General features: G+C 47.5%; 1 protein-coding gene across 1 annotated transcript in view; it reads right to left on the bottom strand.

Annotated features, from left to right (window-relative positions):
- The window catches only part of GLB1L3 (galactosidase beta 1 like 3), a 30,084-nt gene extending 12,734 nt beyond the window's left edge, over positions 1-17,350 (bottom strand). Inside the window, exons 1-11 of the mRNA XM_049778433.1 lie at positions 17,336-17,350; positions 17,011-17,099; positions 16,629-16,748; positions 16,087-16,296; positions 8,068-8,136; positions 7,749-7,844; positions 7,386-7,494; positions 7,062-7,154; positions 6,515-6,596; positions 5,328-5,392; positions 517-601 (exon numbers count right to left, since the gene is read on the bottom strand). Coding sequence (XP_049634390.1) covers positions 517-601; positions 5,328-5,392; positions 6,515-6,596; positions 7,062-7,154; positions 7,386-7,494; positions 7,749-7,844; positions 8,068-8,136; positions 16,087-16,296; positions 16,629-16,748; positions 17,011-17,099; positions 17,336-17,350 — 1,033 coding nt within the window. The remainder of the gene's footprint in view (positions 1-516; positions 602-5,327; positions 5,393-6,514; positions 6,597-7,061; positions 7,155-7,385; positions 7,495-7,748; positions 7,845-8,067; positions 8,137-16,086; positions 16,297-16,628; positions 16,749-17,010; positions 17,100-17,335) is intronic.
- Between the last annotated feature and the right edge of the window lie 1,449 nt (positions 17,351-18,799).

The following is an 18,799-nucleotide window of genomic DNA, read 5'->3' as shown; positions in this document are numbered from 1 at the left end:
ATCAAAGAAATGACTGCATATTGCCTCCTGCTGGAATCCTATAAATTGTCATGTAAAACCACTATTAAATAAACTGTGAGGCCCAACAGCATTTTCCTCAGCTGCCATTTGAGCAAGTGTTCTAGCCAGCTGCATCTTCGACTCCCCTACCTTGCCTCCAACCCTGGATAGGGCTGATGGGACAGTGGATCCCTCAAGGGAAAGCTCCCCTTTGCTGCTGCCTTTTGTGAGCCACCGGAATCTCTGTGCAGATGAACGGGATCCAGACTTTTTGTCTAAGTGAGTAACCGCATTTGCTCGGAAGAACAACCGGACCAAGAGGCTAGCAAGGGAGGGAGCTGAACCTAGCAAGGGAGGGAGCTGGACCATGTGGACCATGTGGCTCCGACAACACCCCAGAATACCAAGTCAGCCCCCATCACAAAAGGCAGAGCTGAAAGATCAGCCCAGGATCATGTGAAGAGCCCTGTGAAACATGAACAGGCAGTATGGGGTGCAGCTCCAGCACACACTTACCTTTGGCATGTCGAGTGGCATGTTTGTTCCCCCAGGTGTCGAACCAGCCAACCCAGAATTCCATTACTAAAATGGGCATATCTGGCTAAAAAGAAACCACATGCATAGCTAAGTCTCAGCCCAGAGAACAATGAAAAGAACACTATATGGTGGCAATAATCTGAGGAATTCAAACATGCCCCTCTACCTTTCTGGTACACCCCTATCTGGACCACCTCTTTGTCACCCACAGCATTGTTTTCCCATCCTCAACATGCCCCTTGTGCCTTCCCATTCCCCTAGGGAGCGCATTGATCATTCCAGTCTGATCAGGTCGAAGTCTGGTTGGAAAGACCCACTTTGGATACAGGGCCTGGGGCATCCTTGCAAAGAAGCTTAGGGGTGAAGTCCCCCTCCAGGTTAGTGCAAAGCCACTGCTCAATGCAGGTCTAGATCAGCACCAGCCATGGGGTTCTCATGTCTTCAAAATGGCATCCCTTTCTCTCAACGTTTCATCTTATTCGCCTTCACCTGTGCTCATCATGACAATTGTCACATTGTTTTTTTTTTTTTAACAATTTACACCCTGCATATTTTTGCTAAGTAAATAAATTTAACATATTACAACTAAGAAATGCTACTACATGTTTATGGGTGGGACCATTTTTTTTAAAACTTTATTTATTTATTTATTTGTTGGTTGGTTTTTGGGTCACACCCAGGATTACTCCTGGCTCTGCACGCAGAAATCACCCCTGGCAGGCTGGGGGACCATATGGGATGCTGGGATTTGAACCATCATCCTTCTGCATGCAAAGCAAATGCCCTACCTCCATGCTATCTCCCTGGGTAGTACCATTTTTTTTTACATACAGTAACCATTGCATTAAAATAATTAATAGCATCAGAGAGAGTGTCTAAGTAGACGTGTCACATATGTCTGCAGCAACTCAACTCTGGTGAATCCCAGTCACACAGATGTTCCCCCGAACAGAGGGCCTCTCCTGATCACAGAGCCAGGAAGTCCCTGATCATTGCTGGGTGTGTCCACCTCACCCAATTAAAGTCACTTTTATAAGAACCTCTTCCTATGTGCAAGGCACTGCTCGACATACTTTGTTCTGTGTAGCCACTAGTTCAGGTAGATACCAATAGTCCCATTTTGCCAAAGAAGAGATGGATCTAGGCTGTCACTTGGGGTCCATTGAGCAAAGAAAGGTTAGAACCAGGGCGTGACTCAGCCACCTAACTGTGTTCAGCACTCTGGCTTTTGTGTCTGTGTGTTTTTGTTTGTTTGTGTGTTTGTTTGGGGGCCACACCTAGTGGTGCTCCTGCCAGGGTATACCAGCTGGCAGGCAGGCTCCACATGTCTCCAGGGTTTCTGGCTATACACAGTCCTGTACCCTCCTCTGCTGACCCAAATTAAAAGCAGCAGGGGGGTGGTGTTCATGGGCTAGAGCTCAGGCTTTACATGCAGGAGACCCAGGTTCAACCCCCAACACTATATGTTTCTCTGGAATAAAACCAGAGCTTTGAGTCAATAGTCCCCAGAATGGCTGAGTGTGGCCCAAAATCAAACCCTAAAAGCAACACATGATAGATAACATGAAGGAAGAAATATTGCTGGCAAAAAAAAAAATGATGATGGTGTCTGGGGGGAAATGTGCTCCCGCTGTGCCTAATAAATATATTGTGAGCGGCCTTGACACTACTGTGGGTCAGAGCTTTGCTCAAGTGCAGTATTCTGAGAAGGGCAGGACATGATGCCATAAATGTCCGAAACCATAAGGTACATAGAGGAAAATGTAGGCAGAGCACTCCATGGCATTGAAACTAAAGGCATCTTCAAGGATGAAGGCATCTTTTGAGACTGAAGCAGCAAGTGGAAGTAGAGATAAACAAATGGACTACTATATTAAACTGAAAAGCTTCTGTACCTCAAAGGAAATAGCAACTAGGATACAAAGGCCACCCATGAAATGGGAGAAACTTTTCACCCAATATCCATCAGATAAGGGGTTAATATCTAAGACAGAACTTAACAAGAAAAAAAAAACTCTAACTCCATAAAAGAAATGGGGAGAAGCAATGAACAGACGTTTTCTCAAGGAAATAATACAGATGGCCAAAAGGCACATGAAAAAATATTCCACATCAATAATAATCAGGTAGATGCAAATCAAAATAATAATGAGATATCTCACAAGAGACTGGCACACATCGCAAAGAACAAGAACAACCAGTGCTGGCATGGATGTGAAGAGAGAGAAAGGGACTCATTCACTGCTGGTGGGAATGTAGACCGGTATAGCCTTTTTGGAAAACAATATGGTTATTCCTCAAAAATCTAAAACTTGAGGGGTCTGGAGAGATAGCACAGTGGTGGGGCGTTTGCCTTGCAAGCAGCCAATCCAGGATAGATGGTGGTTCAAACCCTGGTATCCTATATGGTCCCCTGTTCCTGCCAGGAGCGATTTCTGAATGCAGAGCCTGGAGTAACCCCTGAGCACTGCTAGGTATGACCCAAAAACAAGCAAACAAAAAAAACAACTAGAAATTGAGCTCCCGTGCTCGCTTTGGCAGCACATATACTAAAAATTGAAATGATACAGAAATTGAGCTCCCATAAGATCCAAAAATAACCACCCATAGTGATATAACCTAGGAATCCAAAAACACAAAACCGAAAAACCCTCTGTATTCCCATGTTCATGGCAGCACTATTTACAACAGCCAGACTCTGGAAACAACCCAAGTACCAGAGAACAGATGAGTGGCTAAAGAAACTTTTGTACATCTATACAGTAGAATACTACACAGCTATTAGAAAAAATAAAGTCATGAAATTTGCTTATACTTCAATGAATATGAAGATTAGTATGCTGAGTGAAATGAGTCAAAGGAAGAGGGATAGACAGAATAATCTCACACATTTGTGGGCTATAAGAAAAAAATATTGGGCCCAGAGAGATAGTACAGCGGTGTTTGCCTTGCAAGCAGCCGATCCAGGACCAAAGGTGGTTGGTTCGAACCCCGGTGTCCCATATGGTCCCCCGTGCCTGCCAGGAGCTATTTCTGAGCAGACAGCCAGGAGTACCCCTGAGCACCGCCGGGTGTGGTCCAAAATCCAATATATATATATTATGGTTATCATATCCAGAGACAATAGAGATGAGGGTCAGGAGGCCCAGTAGGAAGCTTGCCACAAATAGTGAAGCAGTTAGAGTAGAGAAGTGACCACTATGACAGTGATAGTTGGGACTTATCACTCAGGACAAAAAATGAGAGAATAAAAGAGAATAAAGTGTTACATAATGTGTTACATGATACATACACCTTTATTAACAATAGTGCAAAACAGTGTCAAAAAGGGGGAAAAGGAGATAGAGAAGTGAAATGTCTACCAAGAAGCAGGCAGGGTGGGAGGGTGGAAGGACATAGGTGGCAGTAAATATGAACTGGTGAAGGGTGGTATCAGATGCTTGATTTTTCTGTTTTGCTTTGTTTGAGCACCTGGCAGTGCTCAGGACTTACTCCTGGCTCTGTGCTCAGAGTCACTCCTGGTGGGGCCTGAGGAGCCATAGGGATACTGAGGACTGAACTTGGGTCAGCAGTCTGCACAACAAGTCCCCTTTCTGCTGTACTATCACTCCTGCCCTTAGATGCTCGCTTTTTTAATCATTTAGAATGGCAGGCATGGGGGGGGGGCGGTGTTTGTATGCAAAGGGCAATGGAGTACGTAGCAGCTGCATTACCTGCTGCCCTTTTTGTTTGTTTGTTTGTTTGTTTGTTTTTGGGTCACACCCGGCAGCTTTTAGGGGTTACTCCTGGCTCTACACTCAGAAACCGCTCCTGGCAGGCTCGGGGGACCATATGGGATGCCAGGATTCGAACCACTGTCCTTCTGTATGCAAGGCAAATGCCCTGCCTCCATGCTATCTCTCCGGCCCCATACCTGCTTGCCCTTTTTTTACTGTAGAGCTGTGTCTCAGTCTCTTCTGCTACTTCTCTCCTTAGCATCCCTCCACCTTTACACACATGTAAATGTTAGCATGCACGTTCTCATGCTTTGTTCAAAGTCATTAGACCAAGACAACTGAATAACCCAGGCCTTTTGACGTCAATCATTCAGAACAACACCCATGTGTGTCCAGTTTGCATTGTCATCCTTTTCAGAATACAGAGAAACATAAATCAGGCATGTCTGGAACCAAAATTGCATTTTGAACAGAGGAGGTTATGGGGATACTTCCAGCTCCCCATGGGCTAACACCAAAGACTAAAGAGATGTGGGCATCCTATGGAGGTCTGAGTTATGACACGGATCCTAGCAGAGCTCTAAGTGGAAACTGGATATGCGTAGTTGCTTCCGTCACTGGTTAAATTTTGTCCCTCATAGTCTGAGCCCTAGTACTCAGAAACCCAGCATCCAAGTGCAGTTGCTCTGGTGCCGGGGGGAGTGATAATTAGATACCAGGGATAGAACCAGAGACTCCCAGCTACAGCAGTTTTTTCAGCCACATAGAGTTGCTGGCCAGGAGCAGCCCACAGGCATATGCGGTGAGGCCCCCAAACTAGAAAGAATTGGAGAACAGAGAAGATAGGGAGGGGTGTAGGGAAAGGGTGAGGGCACTGCAAACTCAACAGACAGTGCTCTCACTACCACTTACTACCAAGCCCCACCTCAGCCTAGAGCCACCCCAAACCAGGGCCTGAGAGTCCTGCCCATCTCTCCCGAGTCCCACTAGGGGCTGAGAGAAGCTCCACTGTCTCCTCGTCCCATGCCCCTCATTCCATTCTGTCCCTACCCAGGCACCTGGGCCCATCCTCACCTGCAGTTTCCATATTGTCTGGAGCAGATGTCTGTTTAGTGCTTTTGTGTTGATGGTAGCCAGCACTGCAGAGACCAAGTGTAAAAATGAGGACTGGGGAAAGACGGAATTGGAATGGAAGTGAAAAGGCAAGAAGAGTAGAGAGAAGAGGAGGAATGTGGTATGAGAGCCTGAAGGGCAGAGGGTAGAGGGAGGAGACAGGAAGAGGGGCACCATGGTATCCCTCTCACCCTCATCTACACCTTCAGTCCTGGGATACCAAGGATCTGAGGGTGGCACAGAGGCCCTAAGTTCCATGCCCAGCATTACAGGCCCTTGGTGCAGAACTGGGCCAGATATGGGGGTGCTGGTGGCTCTGGCACTGCACTCTGGGCTCGATACCAAACTGCCTGGGCATTATAAAGCCATGTCTCACAAGGATTTCTGCACCTAAAGCTTCAGTGAGAGGCCATGCAGGGGTGAAGCTGGGGGTGGGGAAATGGTGCAGGGGTGAAGAGAGACAGTACAGGGATGAGTTTGGCATTGGGGAGACAGTGAAGGGTGAGACTGGGGCTGGGAAGATAGTACAGGGATGAGGTTGGCTCTGGGGAAACCGTGTAGGGTGAGGTTGGGGCTGGGAAGACAGTGCAGGGATACGAGGTACAGGACTCCCAGTCCTGCACAGATGTCCCTGAACTCTGCCAGGGGGTGCCCAGTGGCCCCTGAACTTCTGGGCTAAACACTGGGTGTCCTGCTGGTGGGGTAAGTCTGGCAGTCAGCACTATGGAAAAGGAAGAGCAGGCCAAGGTCACCAGACACAGTGGAATGCTGGTCCCCACACACAAGGGCAACTCCAAGTCTAAAGCCACAGAATTTGGAGGAGAAAGAAGTGGGTGTGGCTGCCCTGCCCTCTCAGGTGGCCCACCCGGCTCTCCTGCCTGTCAGATCTATAAAGTAAGCCTGGAAACGCTTCTGAGCCACACCCGCTAGCCAGCTTCAAACACAGACTGTGAAGGGGAATGAAAGGGCACAGGACAGGGAGAGACAGAACAAGAGTCCTCACCTCCTCCAACCAGCACCTCTGGGGTCTGGTCCACAGGCACAGGAAAGGGAGACCCAAAGGATGAGGGGCGAGACCCACAAGACAAGACACTTGGTTGCCCGCCCCCGCCCCCCCCCCCCCCCGCCCCGCAGACACAGGCTCGCACCTCCTGAAATGGAGCCTTGGATGAAACCATTCTTGTCATCCGAGGTCAGCAGCAGCTCCACTATCCCTCTTTCCACCAGGATCTGTGAGAAAGCGAGGTCGTGTGAACCCACAGCCCTTCCTCCCAAGCAAGTGCAGGTCACGTTGAGGAGAGAGGGGCAGAAAGAGAGGGGAGTGGGAGAGAGAGAAAGAAAGAGGGAGGAGGGCAGGAAGAAGGGAAGGAGAGAGGAGAGAGAGGGAGGGAGAAAGAGGAGAGTCAGCACCAAATGACCATCTGCAGCTCAACAAACACCAGTGCCCAACTCTCCTCACCTAAGCACTCAGGCCACACACAGAGGCCCTGACCCCTAGAGCCACCTCAGGGTTGCTGGGGCTCAGCTGGGAGGGGCTGAAGAACCCAAGAGACCCCACCTACATACAGCATGGGGCTCAAAGACCACAGAAGGACAGGCCACCCTGCTGGACAGAGGACAAGGCCTGGAAGGTCTTCCAAAGGCTGGAAGCAGGACAAGCAGGAGCACTGAAGGGTGCAGGCTGGTTGCCCCTACCTGGCGGAGTCGAACCATGTAGGTGAAATCTGTCACGAAGGGGCCGTACTCGTTCTCCACCTGTACAGCAATGACTGGGCCTCCCATGCTGTACTGGGAGGGGAGGGGTACAGGGGCTCCTCAGCCTCCAACTGAGTGGCCAACACCCCAGGAATCTTCGCCACCCCAGTTCCCTGCAGGACTCTGCCACTTCTAAGACTAAAGATGACCCCAGGGCTCCAGACAGCTGCCTTTAGACCACCGATGCCCCCACTCCTCCCCATGGGACTCCTTGACACAGCCCTTACCCCTCCTCATGGGACGGGGCAGACGGGGGCTGCGTACCTGCAGGGGAACCAGTTTGGGAATCAGCTGATCAAAATAGGCTATTACAGCATCCAGGAAGCCCTTCTGGGTGCTTCTCAGTCCCACCTCAGGGTCTTGCAGCAGCCAGCTGTGGGGACAGACTGAGAGTCAAGCTGCCCTCACCTCCTCTGGGCTGGCCCACCTGGGAACCTGCGAGGAGTCCCTTAAACTTTGGGGACATTCTGGCTGCCTGTGGGATGCCAATAGCAAGTACCAGTCTGGGTGGGTGGGGGGACAAATTCCCGGTGACAAACAGATACTGTTCCCAACCCCATGACTGAAGCCAGAGACAGACAGCTCCCAAGGGTACATGCTGGTGGGCTGGGCCTGAATACCCCTCACCTGGGCAGGCCACCAAGGTCCATCTCACTGCAGATGTAGGGGCCTGGGCGCAGGATCACCCACAGCCCAACCTCCGCGGCCATGAGGACAAAGGCCCTGTGGGAGCAGTGTCAGAGCCTTGGCACCAGCGGGGCAGGCATAGGGCAGATCCCCACAGCTGGCCCACAGTCCACTGTCTCCTCCCTGTGATCCCCCCAGGATCCCCAGCCGGTAAGCCACACCCACTGTAACCAAGTCCCCTGGGACCCTTCCCCCCTGCATCCCTACACACACACACACACACACACACACATACGCACATGCACACAAGAGCACACACCTCAGGTCCAGATCGCCTGAGAAGTCAAAGTTGCCTCTTCCTGGCTCGTGCAGGTTCCAGGGTACATAGCTGTCAGTGCAGACAGGGTTGGTAAGCCCAGGCTCTGCACTCCCATTTCAGCCAACTCACCACAAAGCAGACAGTGCCATTGGTAATTGATGGATGGTCCCCATGCAGAAAGACATAGTAGACAGACACAGGTGTTTTTATATTTAGGAAGATCTGACTGCATTCGAATCATTAATTAAAACATGTGAACAGAGCTGAGATCGTGCAGTGGGTAAAGTAGTTGCTTGACCCGAGGTAAATCTGGACTAGATCTTTGGCACTCCATAGAGTCCCTGGAGGCCAGGCTGCCAGGAGTGATCCCTGAGCACAGAGCCAGGATAGGACCTGAGCATTGTAATGTGGCACAAAGACAACCCACGATGTTGCCAGCGCAGCTAAACTGAGGACATGGGGGAAACTAGGATGTGCTGTTCCTTGCTCTGTGCCCCATGTGGTCAGTAATGCAGACCGTCCTTGCTTCCCTGAATTTACGTGTGAATAACCCCACTCACCCTTAAGCAAAAAGAAAACCTACACATGTCTGCATAGCCTCAGGAACGAACTGAGGAGGAACCAATAGGAAGCACTTTCTATGAGGACAAAGAGCCAGAAGGGGGGGGTCTGTGAGGTTTTCTCCCTTGTGCTCTTGCTGGGTTCAAGGAGGACAGACTAAGCTTCATGATCTGCTTCTGGCACTTTATGCAAGGGCTTTGCTTGAGAGCAGGAAATGACTTTGATTTGAAGTTACACTGATTTGTTTATGTAGGAAGTACTGTTGTTTTCATGGTACAGTGAATTGTATAAATTATCCCAATTATACAAATTATATTTTCAAATGAAGATAGTCATATTTAAAATTTTTCTCAGTTGGGTTTTTGTGTAATTTTAAATTTAAGAAGTAGACTCTAAATGAATGTCTTTGGTAATGTTTTCCCTCTTGTAAGTCACATTTAAAAGGATTGGTAAAAAAAAAAGTTAATGTTCTTGAGTGAATAAATTTTGTGAACCTATATAAAAAACAACAACAGTTTCACAAAATGACACTTGGTTTGCTTTAAAGTAAAACGTATGTGAACATTTAAGATTTGTAAAAATTGGGAATGACTATGGAGAAGAAATGTGTGCTGAAAAGAGGTAAAGTGATATGCATGGTACCCCTTCAGTAACAGTATTGCAAACCACAGTGTCTAAAAGGAAAAAAAGAAGAGTGAAGAAAAAGTGAGAAAAATGTCTGCCATAGAGGCAGGGTGGGGTGGGATGGGAGGAACACTGGGGATACTGATGGCAGCAACTGAATGGTAGTGAAGGGATGAGTGTTGGAATATTGTTTGACTGGAACTCAAGTATAGACAACTTTTTTACTCTGTATTTCACAGTGATTCAATAAAATATATTTAAAAGCTGGGGAAATTATAGAGGAAGCAAGCTTAGTCTAGCAAGCTTCAAAAGCAGACAAACCAGAATTTTATGCAAAAATAAAAATATAACATCTGCCAAGTAGCTATTAAGAGAGACACAATGATGAAAAAAGGAGTTGTGAGTCTGGGAGAAAATAAGGCAATGGTGGCTTGCGGTGCTCTTGGTAGCAGAGTTGAGTAAGGCAGAAGCACAGGCTTGATATGTGAGAGCCCTGGCTTGATCCTCAGTACCCCATTTCCCCTGAGCACCGCTGGGTATGACCCCTATACACTCACAAAGAAGAAACACAAAAGAGAGTGCCAGGGAGATGGTTCATAGGGCTAGAGGTCAAATTTGGTCCCGGGACCTGCATGATCTTCTGAGTACCACTGACAGTAAACCCCAAGCAAGCATCAGCTAGTGCAACCCAAATCAATATAAACAAGCAAAATGCAAAGTAAATCTCAACAAATTGCAAAAATCCCCATCACATAGATCATAGCTCCAAAAAAAATAAAGCAATTTTTTTATTACAATTTAAAAAATAGTATAAAATAAAAGAGACCAGAGCTGATGGGTCAAAAAAGAAACCACAGGGGCTGGAGTGATAGCACTGTGGTAGTGTTTGCCTTGCATGTGATCAACACAGAATGGACAGTGATTCGAATCCCAGCATCCTGTGTGGTCCCCATGCCTGCTAGGGGTGATTTCTGAGCACAGAGCCAGGAGTAATCCCTGAGCACCACTGGGTGTGACCCAAAAATCTAAAAGAAAGAAAGAAAGAAAGGAAGGAAGGAAGGAAGGAAGGAAGGAAGGAAGGAAGGAAGGAAGGAAGGAAGGAAGGAAGGAAGGAAGGAAGGAAGGAAGGAAGGAAGGAAGGAAGGAAGGAAGGAAGGAAGGAAGGAAGGAAGGAAGGAAGAAGGAAGAAAAAGAAAGAAAGAAAGAAGGAACCACAACAAAATTTATGAAATGTTTGAAAAGACTTTCAAAGTCATATTAGGGGGCAGAGAGATGGCACAGCAATAGAACATTTGCTTTGCATGCAGCCGATCCAGGACAGATAGTAGTTCAAATCCTGGTATCTCCCATGCCTGACAGGAGTGATTTCTGAGTACAGAGCCAGGAGTAACCCCTTAGTTGCTGCCTGGTATTACCCGGAAACAAACAAACAAAAAATGTCAGATTAGGAATATGTCTGTGGCTCATAACAATTGCCACACCTGAGAGGGAATTCATTAGAAAATCTTAAGTCTGGAGAGAAACTAAGGTACAGATTCCCCTTCTAGAGAGAAAGGAAGAAACAGGATAATCAAGATAGGAATTTAGATATTGTGGGAAGAGAGCAAAAATGCTACAAAGATGAGTAACAAATGACTGAGAATGTAGCAGAGTCAAAGAAAGCAAGTGATGTGAAATAAAAGTGTTATATGATGCCTAGGGGGGCAGGGTGGGGACTGGAGGATCCTGGGAACCCTGGGAGTGGGATGTGTTGGAATATTGTATGCTAAAAAACTGGATTATAAGCAAGTTTGAAAACCACAGTATCTTACTTTTAAAAATATTTTAGGGGCTGGAGTGATCGCACAGCAGTCAGGGTGTTTGTCTTGCATATGCCCAACCTGGGTTTGTTCAATCTCCATCATCCCATGTGGTCCCCCAAGTCCACCAGGAGTGGTTTCTGAGTGCAGAGCCAGGAGTAAACCCAGAGCACTGCCAGGTATGACCCAATAGGAGCACTGCCAGGTGTGACCCAATAACAAAAAACCAAAAGTTTTAAAGAGAGAAGGAAAAGACATGATAATATCAGAATGTTCAATTTTTGTTTTTTGTTTTTGTTTTGTTTTGTTTTTGTTTTTGAGTCACACCCAAAACCACTGTCCTTCTACATGCAAGGAAAATGCCCTACCTCCATGCTATCTCTCTGGCCTCCCAGAATTTTCAATTTTCAAGAAAGCAAACATAATTTCAGTCTTAGTCAACCCAGAACACAAGAGGAAAGGGAAAGATCTCTTCAGAATAAAAATCATATATTCTCCTGGGAAGGAACAGATGTATAAGATCTCAAATAAAATGGATTGTAAAAATAGTATAACAATTTTTTTTTCTTTTGGTTTTTGGTTTTTGGGCCACACTGGTGATGCTCAGAGGTTACTCTTGGCTATGGTCTCAGAAATCGCCCCTGGCTTGGGGGACCATATGGGACACCGGGGGATCCAATCACATTCCGTCCTGGGTTAACTGTGTGCAAGGCAAACACCCTACCACTTTGTGTCACTGCTCTGACCCCAGAATCACAAAATTTTTATGCTGTATATTAAGACACTCTCAGAACATATCTTTTTTTTTTTTTTTTTTTAGGCTAGTCAAGTGAAGCAGTGGGAGAGTGGGAGTGGAGAAGGAACAAAGAAATCTGGAACTGGCTGTGATCAATTAATTATAAACACCAGTGCACTCGGACCAGCCAACAAATCTCCTTTTTATGAGATTTTTTCAGTGACTAGAAAATTAGGTAGTCACCTTATAATATTGATATCTAGTCTCAATCAGAAGCCCAAAAAAAACAAAATCAAATTCTATTATAATCACAAATTCCTGCAGTAAGAATAAGATAAACCGAGTCTAGCAATTTGTGTGTGTGTGTGTTGTGTGTGTGTGTGTGTGTGTGTGTATACACATCCCAGAGCAGAATGAAATGAGTCTCAGATATACAAAATTGATTGGTCATAGGAAATATCATCCAGAAATTCACTGTTTTCACTGAAGAGTGGAGGAAAAACTGAACTACTTTCATCAATGTATAAATAACAAAATCTTAGCTTGTTATAATTTATTTTTGATTCAGTTATTTGAAGAAAAAGCGAACCGTTATCATTGTAATATTCTCAGTTTGAAATTCCTCTTTCATAGAAATTGAGCTTCTGTCTGATGCAAAAATATCCTAGCAATGTACCCTAAGGCCCCCCAAACACCATTCAGAAAAGCCCTCTGCATTCTTTTTTTTTGCTTTTTTTTTTTGTTTTTGTTTTTGTTTTTGGGCCAAACCCGGCAGTGCTCAAGGGTTACTCCTGGCTGTCTGCTCAGAAATAGCTCCTGGCAGGCACGGGGGACCATATGGGATACCGGGATTCGAACCAACCACCTTTGGTCCTGGATTGCAAGGCAAATGCCGCTGTGCTATCTCTCCGGGCCCCAGCCCTCTGCATTCTTATGTTCATCTGACCACGATTCACAATAGCCAGAATCTGGAAACAACCCAAGTGCCCGAGAACAGATGAATAGATAAAGAAACTTTGATCAATGTACACAAAGGAATATGTAGCTGTTAGGAAAAATGAAGTCATAAAATGATATGGAGAATATTGTGCTAAGCAAAATAAATTAGAGGGCGAAAGATAGATAGAATTATCTTACTCAATTGTGGGATATATATTTTTTAAAAAGATAGTATAGTATTAAGATCCAGAGACAATAGAGATGAGGGCCAGGAGGACCTCATGCTAGGAAGCTTGCTACAAAGAGTGGGGAGTGCAGTTAGAGTAGAAAAGGGATCATGGGGGGCCGGGCGGTGGCGCTGGAGGTAAGATGCCTGCCTTGCCTGCGCTAGCCTAGGACGGACCGCGGTTCGATCCCCCGGCATCCCATATGGTCCCCCAAGAAGCCAGGAGCAACTTCTGAGCGCATAGCCAGGAGTAACCCCTGAGCGTCACAGGGTGTGACCCAAAAACCAAAAAAAAAAAAAAAAAAAAAAGGGATCATGACAATGATAGTTGGAAATGATCACTCTGGACAATAAAGGATGTTGAAAGGAGATAAAGTGATATGCATGATACCCATCAGTAACAAAATTGCAAACCACAGTGTCCAAAAGGAAAAAGAAAAGAAGAGAGAGAGAGGGAGAGAGAGAAAGAGAGAGAGAGAGAGAGAGAGAGAGGGAGGGAGAGGGAGGGAGAGAGAGAGAGAGGGAGAGGGAGGGAGAGAGAGAGAGAGAGAGAGAGAGAGAGAGAGGGAGAGGGAGGGAGAGAGAGAGTGTGTACTGGTGAAGGGTGTTGTGTGTATCGTATGGCTGAAACTCAATCATGAACAACTTTTCAACTATGAAAAAAAAAAAACCCAGAAGAACCAAACTGCTTTATGAACAACCAGGTAACCATGGTGTTTAAATAATTAAAAAAAAAAAAAAAGATAGGGGCCGGCGAGGTGGCGCTAGAGGTAAGGTGTCTGCCTTGCAAACGCTAGCCAAGGAAGGACTGTGGTTCGATCCCCCAGCGTCCCATATGGTCCCCTCAAGCCAGGGGCAATTTCTGAGCGCTTAGCCAAGAGTAACCCCTGAGCATCAAACGAGTGTGGCCCGAAAAACCAAAAAAAAAAAAAAAAAAAAAAAAGTTAAAAAAAAAAGACATTTCCTTTTACCAATTGCCACAGATTTAAAGCACACTGCTTAGCTTAGCCACCAGAGGGAGAAAGACCAGAGGGCAAAAGAAATTTATGAGTAATAGGCCTCTGAAATCCTGGGGGTGTTTTTGAATTTCTGTAAAATGCAAATGTAATGTGTGATTTGGTAATGCAGTCTGTGAGGGCACTGAGATTTCTCTGTTTTTAAGAACAATCAGGGCATTTTAAGTATATTCCCTATAAGCCAACATAGAATTAGCTACATAAGGCAGAGGAACTCACATTCCTGGGAATGAAAATAGTTAATGTTTCAGGTACATTTCATGCTCCAGAACTACTATTTCTGCTCTTTTCCTTTCTAGATGGTAATCTAGAGCTTCTTGGAAATATCTTAATTTTTCCTGGGTGTTTATAATAAAACCCACAGCCTGACCTTGAAAACAAACTTTTTTGATTGAGGGTGACAAGCATAGAAGCGAGAAATTGAACCCATGTATTCAGAGGCAAAAAAAAAAAAAAAATTAAGGGGCCGGGTGGTGGCGCTAAAGGTAAGGTGCCTGCCTTGACTGCGCTAGCCTCCGAGGGACCGCGGTTCGATCCCCCAGCGTCCCATATGGTCCCCCAAGAAGCCAGGAGCGACTTCTGAGCGCATAGCCAGGAGTAACCCCTGAGCGTCACCGGGTGTGGCCCAAAAACCAAAAAAAAAAAAAAAAAAAAAAATTAAAATAAAAAAATCACAGAACACTATCCCTGGCGGTTGGACCTCACAGAACTTTACAGGATGATGGTACAGCAGAGGGGGCACCTGTCTTGTACACGGCCAAGCCGTGTACATATGGGACCACATATGGTCCCCCAAGTACTGCCAGGAATGATCCCTGAGCAGAGTTAGGAGTAAGCCTTGAGCAAAGCCAGGTATAGCCTCAAACCAAACCAAACAAACTTATAGAAAACCAACCCCGCCCCAGATATCAGATAAAGAGACAAATACTGCTCCTAATTCAAGAATAATTTTGGTGGATTGGAGCAATAGCACAGCAGTTAGGGGGTTTGCCTTGCAAATGTCTGAATTAGGTTTGATCTGCAGCATCCCATGTGCCCTCCCAAAGCCTGCTAGGAGTAATTTTGGGGTGCAGAACCAGGTGTAATCCCTGAATGCTATCAAATGTGGCCCAAAACCAAACCCAAACAACAAAAAATGGGGGAGCCAAAACAATGGTATAGCAGATAGGAAGCTTGCCTTGCACATGGCAAACTGAGTTCACCCCCTGGCACCCACTCCTCACCAGGAGTGATTCCTGAGCTCAGAGCCAAGAGTAAACCTTGGGCACTGTTGTTATGGCCCCCCAAAGTCATGATTTCTGTTTCTTGCATTTATGATGATTGTTAATGGGGGTCAAACAACATTTGAGTTGTGTTGGGAGCCTAGAGTTCACTCTTGGGGATACTTGGCCAATGTGGCAGTTCAATGCTTGGGAACCATAAAGGCTACCCAAGCAATGTTTGGGGGGACACCAGGGCTAAACATGGTGCCATTTGGGCCACTCTGAGTGCTGGTCAGTAGGTGGGGGTCCCATGAATACGAGCGTGTTCCCGGGATGCCTCTGCTCTCCCTGGTCTTCCAGAGCAGACCTTGATCTGAAGGGCTTCAACAACCCTGGGGCCAGAGAGGCTGACTGAGTGAGCTCTTGTGCAGCTTGCCCTTCCCACCGACCCTGAGGACTGTGAGTAGTGACTAGACCCGGAACCCCTGAGCTTGCATCCTCCCGGCACTACCACCCCAGCTACTAGCTCTACCACTAATCCACAAGCGCCAAGCTGCTTGCACCTGGCCACAGGTGCTCCTGAGTCAGTATGGAGTGAGTGTTATCCAAAAGATGAGGGGAGCAACCTAGACCCACTCTCACAGAGGGGACCTCAGATGTAATGACTGGAGGATGGTGAAGTCAAGGTCACCGTTTGTCACAGCTGCTCTCTAGCTGATGGTGTTGGGGGGTGCTAGGGGATCAGATACCAAACCCCACCAACAAGCCACCCCACACTGCACTGCCCCCCGATAGGCCTGAGCCCTAAGTCCCTAGGGATGCTTCTGCCTGAAATGCATGGCTGGAAAGAACTGCTCAGGGGTGACCTGAAAGGCCCCCAGACACAGGCCTGAGAGCCCATGGCCTCAGCACTCACGTGGACACGGTGTTGAATCCACAGGCTTTTAGCTTCAGCAGGCGATCCCGCCAGTACTCCCGGGGCACCCGGAAGTAATGGATGGAGCCCCCCAGGATGAGGAACCTCTGATCCTCCAGGGTGAAGTGTGGGCTCACGTTGTGCTTCTGGGCCTGGAGCCCCACAAAACGGTTCTTTAGCTCCAAGGGGTTCAGGTGAGACATGTTGAACCTGAGCAGGGGAAGGGGGGTGATAAGAGAGCAGGGGAGAGAGAAAAGTAGAGGAGAACCAGAACCGGGAATGTGAGAGAAGAAAATGGGGAGAGAAGAATGGGGAGTGGAGAGAAGAGGGGATCTGTGGGGAGGGAGGAAAGGGGAGAGGAGCACATAGGTAGGAGCGGAGAAGAAAGGGGTGGGAGAGAGGGAAGAGAGGAGAGCCATGGAGGAAGAGAAGAGGAGAGGAGAGAGCTGGGAGGGCGACATGTACAGACAGACTGACAGGGCCTCAGGCAGGACAGGTTCTACTGGTTTCTGCCATTTGGGGGACAGCGGCTCCCTGCTGACCTGATTTGGGGGGTCCCGATCTTGGCAAAGTTGTCCTTACTCCTGGCCCGAGGAGCCAGGCTGGAGATGATGAGCGGCAGGAAGATGGTGCAGAGGAGAATCCTCCAGGACAGACCCAGACTGTAGAGGAACAGCAGTTAGGTGTACAAGGAACCCACAAGGTCTGAGCTCCTGCTTCAGTGTACAGCCCCCACCAGCATTCCAGGGTTTGTTGGGGGTGAGGTCCAGACAAGGCTCTGGCTCCAGCTGCCTTTCAGGGGAGCCTGCAGCACCCGACCCCCAACACTCTGCCTGGCGGGAACAGTCACTGAGACTCGGCCAGGCTGGGGAACCATTAGACAGGGCAAGAGACAGAGAGGCTCAGAATAGTGGGCGCCTTTACAGCTTCTGGGAGATGAGGAGCTGCGGCTTTGGGGTCCAGGAGGGTGTCCCAGACTGTGGGGCTCTCAGAGGAGGTGTCATGGCCTGGCCCTACAGGGTAGGGACAAGAACATGGTCACCTGCAGGGTCTCAGCAGGACCATCCTGCCTGGTAGGGGATAAGCAGCCACTCCAAGACTCAGATGCAGCCCCTGTCGGACAAAGTGGCCTGTTGGGGACACGGTAGTGGGCGCTGTGTCCTTGTGTCTGTCTGGTGTCTGTCCGAGCGAACTGCTTTCAGTGGCTCTGTCTTATCACCGGGCCTTGAGCTTCTTATACTGTGTTTACCGCCCACAGAGCCATGCACTCGGAACAGGGCAGTGGAGAGCAGCTTATGTGCCACAGGCTCAGTAGCTTTGAGGGATGATCAAACATTCCCGGAGTGTCAGAGGCCTCCAGGCTAGGGACACAGGCTGCTTGAGGAACACAGCAGACGCAACCTGGTCAACACAAGAACAGTCATAGCTGCAAGGGATCAATAGATATCACATTCATAACCACCAGGTGCACGAACATGTAATGCACCAGGTGACGAACAGTCGAGGTAATTTTTTTAAAAACCCGCTAGGAGACATGAAGGAAGCTATTGACAACAATACACTCCTCTCTCACAACTCGATAGATCAACTAGACAAAAGTTCAGCACTGGGGAACACAAGGAAGCACTGGCCTTAAAGGAAGTGGAGATGGGCCTAGATTTAAACAATGCTCTTCATCTTCCAAAAGCTGAGAACACACGGACATTCACAAAGACAGATTCCATGCTGGGGCACCTAGGATTAATATAGGGGGCCTGGGAGAGAAAGAGTACAGCAGAGAGGGCATTGGTCTTGCATGTAGATGACTCAAGTTCGATCCTTGGCATACCATATAATCACTCCCCTGAGAACTTCCAGGAGTGATCCCTGAGTGCAGAACTAAGAGTAAGCCAGGTGTGGCCTCAAAACAAAACAAACAAAAAATACTGTAAATCAGAGAACCTCAGTAAAAACAGGAGGGAAAAAAAGTAATGAACTAAACTTCATCCATACTAAGGAAGTTAAGTAGTGATGTTTGTTTGAAACCTGGAGAAACACTAATAGATGTGAGGGTTTGGATAATGTGGAACAGAGGGAGTTGGGGAGAAGGCTGTTTCTCACTAAGAGACACAAATAATTTGATTTTCTTCATATCCAGTGTGTAACTTAGATATCATGAAAATTATTTTCTAAAAAGGGCAACAAATTGCTGAAGGGAGTTCTCAACCATGTCCACCTATCTCCCCCTAGGACGCACAGATGCAAAGAACAATTGTTTCCTGTACTTGCTCTAAAGGAAATGGCCTGGAAAATGAAAGGAGCTACTTGAGCGAAGAGAATGTTTGTTCCCAGGGCTCAAAGCAACCCAGAGGCCAACCCAGCAGGTGCATTAGAAATAGCAGAGGAGAGGGCCCGGAGAAATAGCACAGCGGCGTTTGCCTTGCAAGCAGCCGATCCAGGACCAAAGGTGGTTGGTTCGAATCCCGGTGTCCCATATGGTCCCCCGTGCCTGCCAGGAGCTATTTCTGAGCAGACAGCCAGGAGTAACCCCTGAGCAATGCTGGGTGTGGCCCAAAAACCAAAAAAAAAAAAAAAAAAGAAATAGCAGAGGAGGACCTGACCAGTAGCGCAAGCAGGAAGGCATCTGCCTTGCCCGAGCTAGCCTAGGATGGACTGCAGTTAGATCCCCCAGCGTCCCATATGGTCCCTCAAGCCAGGAGCAATTTCTGAGCGA

Source organism: Suncus etruscus, chromosome 8, assembly GCF_024139225.1.
Source record: "Suncus etruscus isolate mSunEtr1 chromosome 8, mSunEtr1.pri.cur, whole genome shotgun sequence".
NCBI lineage: Eukaryota > Metazoa > Chordata > Mammalia > Eulipotyphla > Soricidae > Suncus > Suncus etruscus.
Note: the sequence above shows the minus strand (reverse complement) of the source record. Positions and strands in the feature narration are given on the sequence as shown.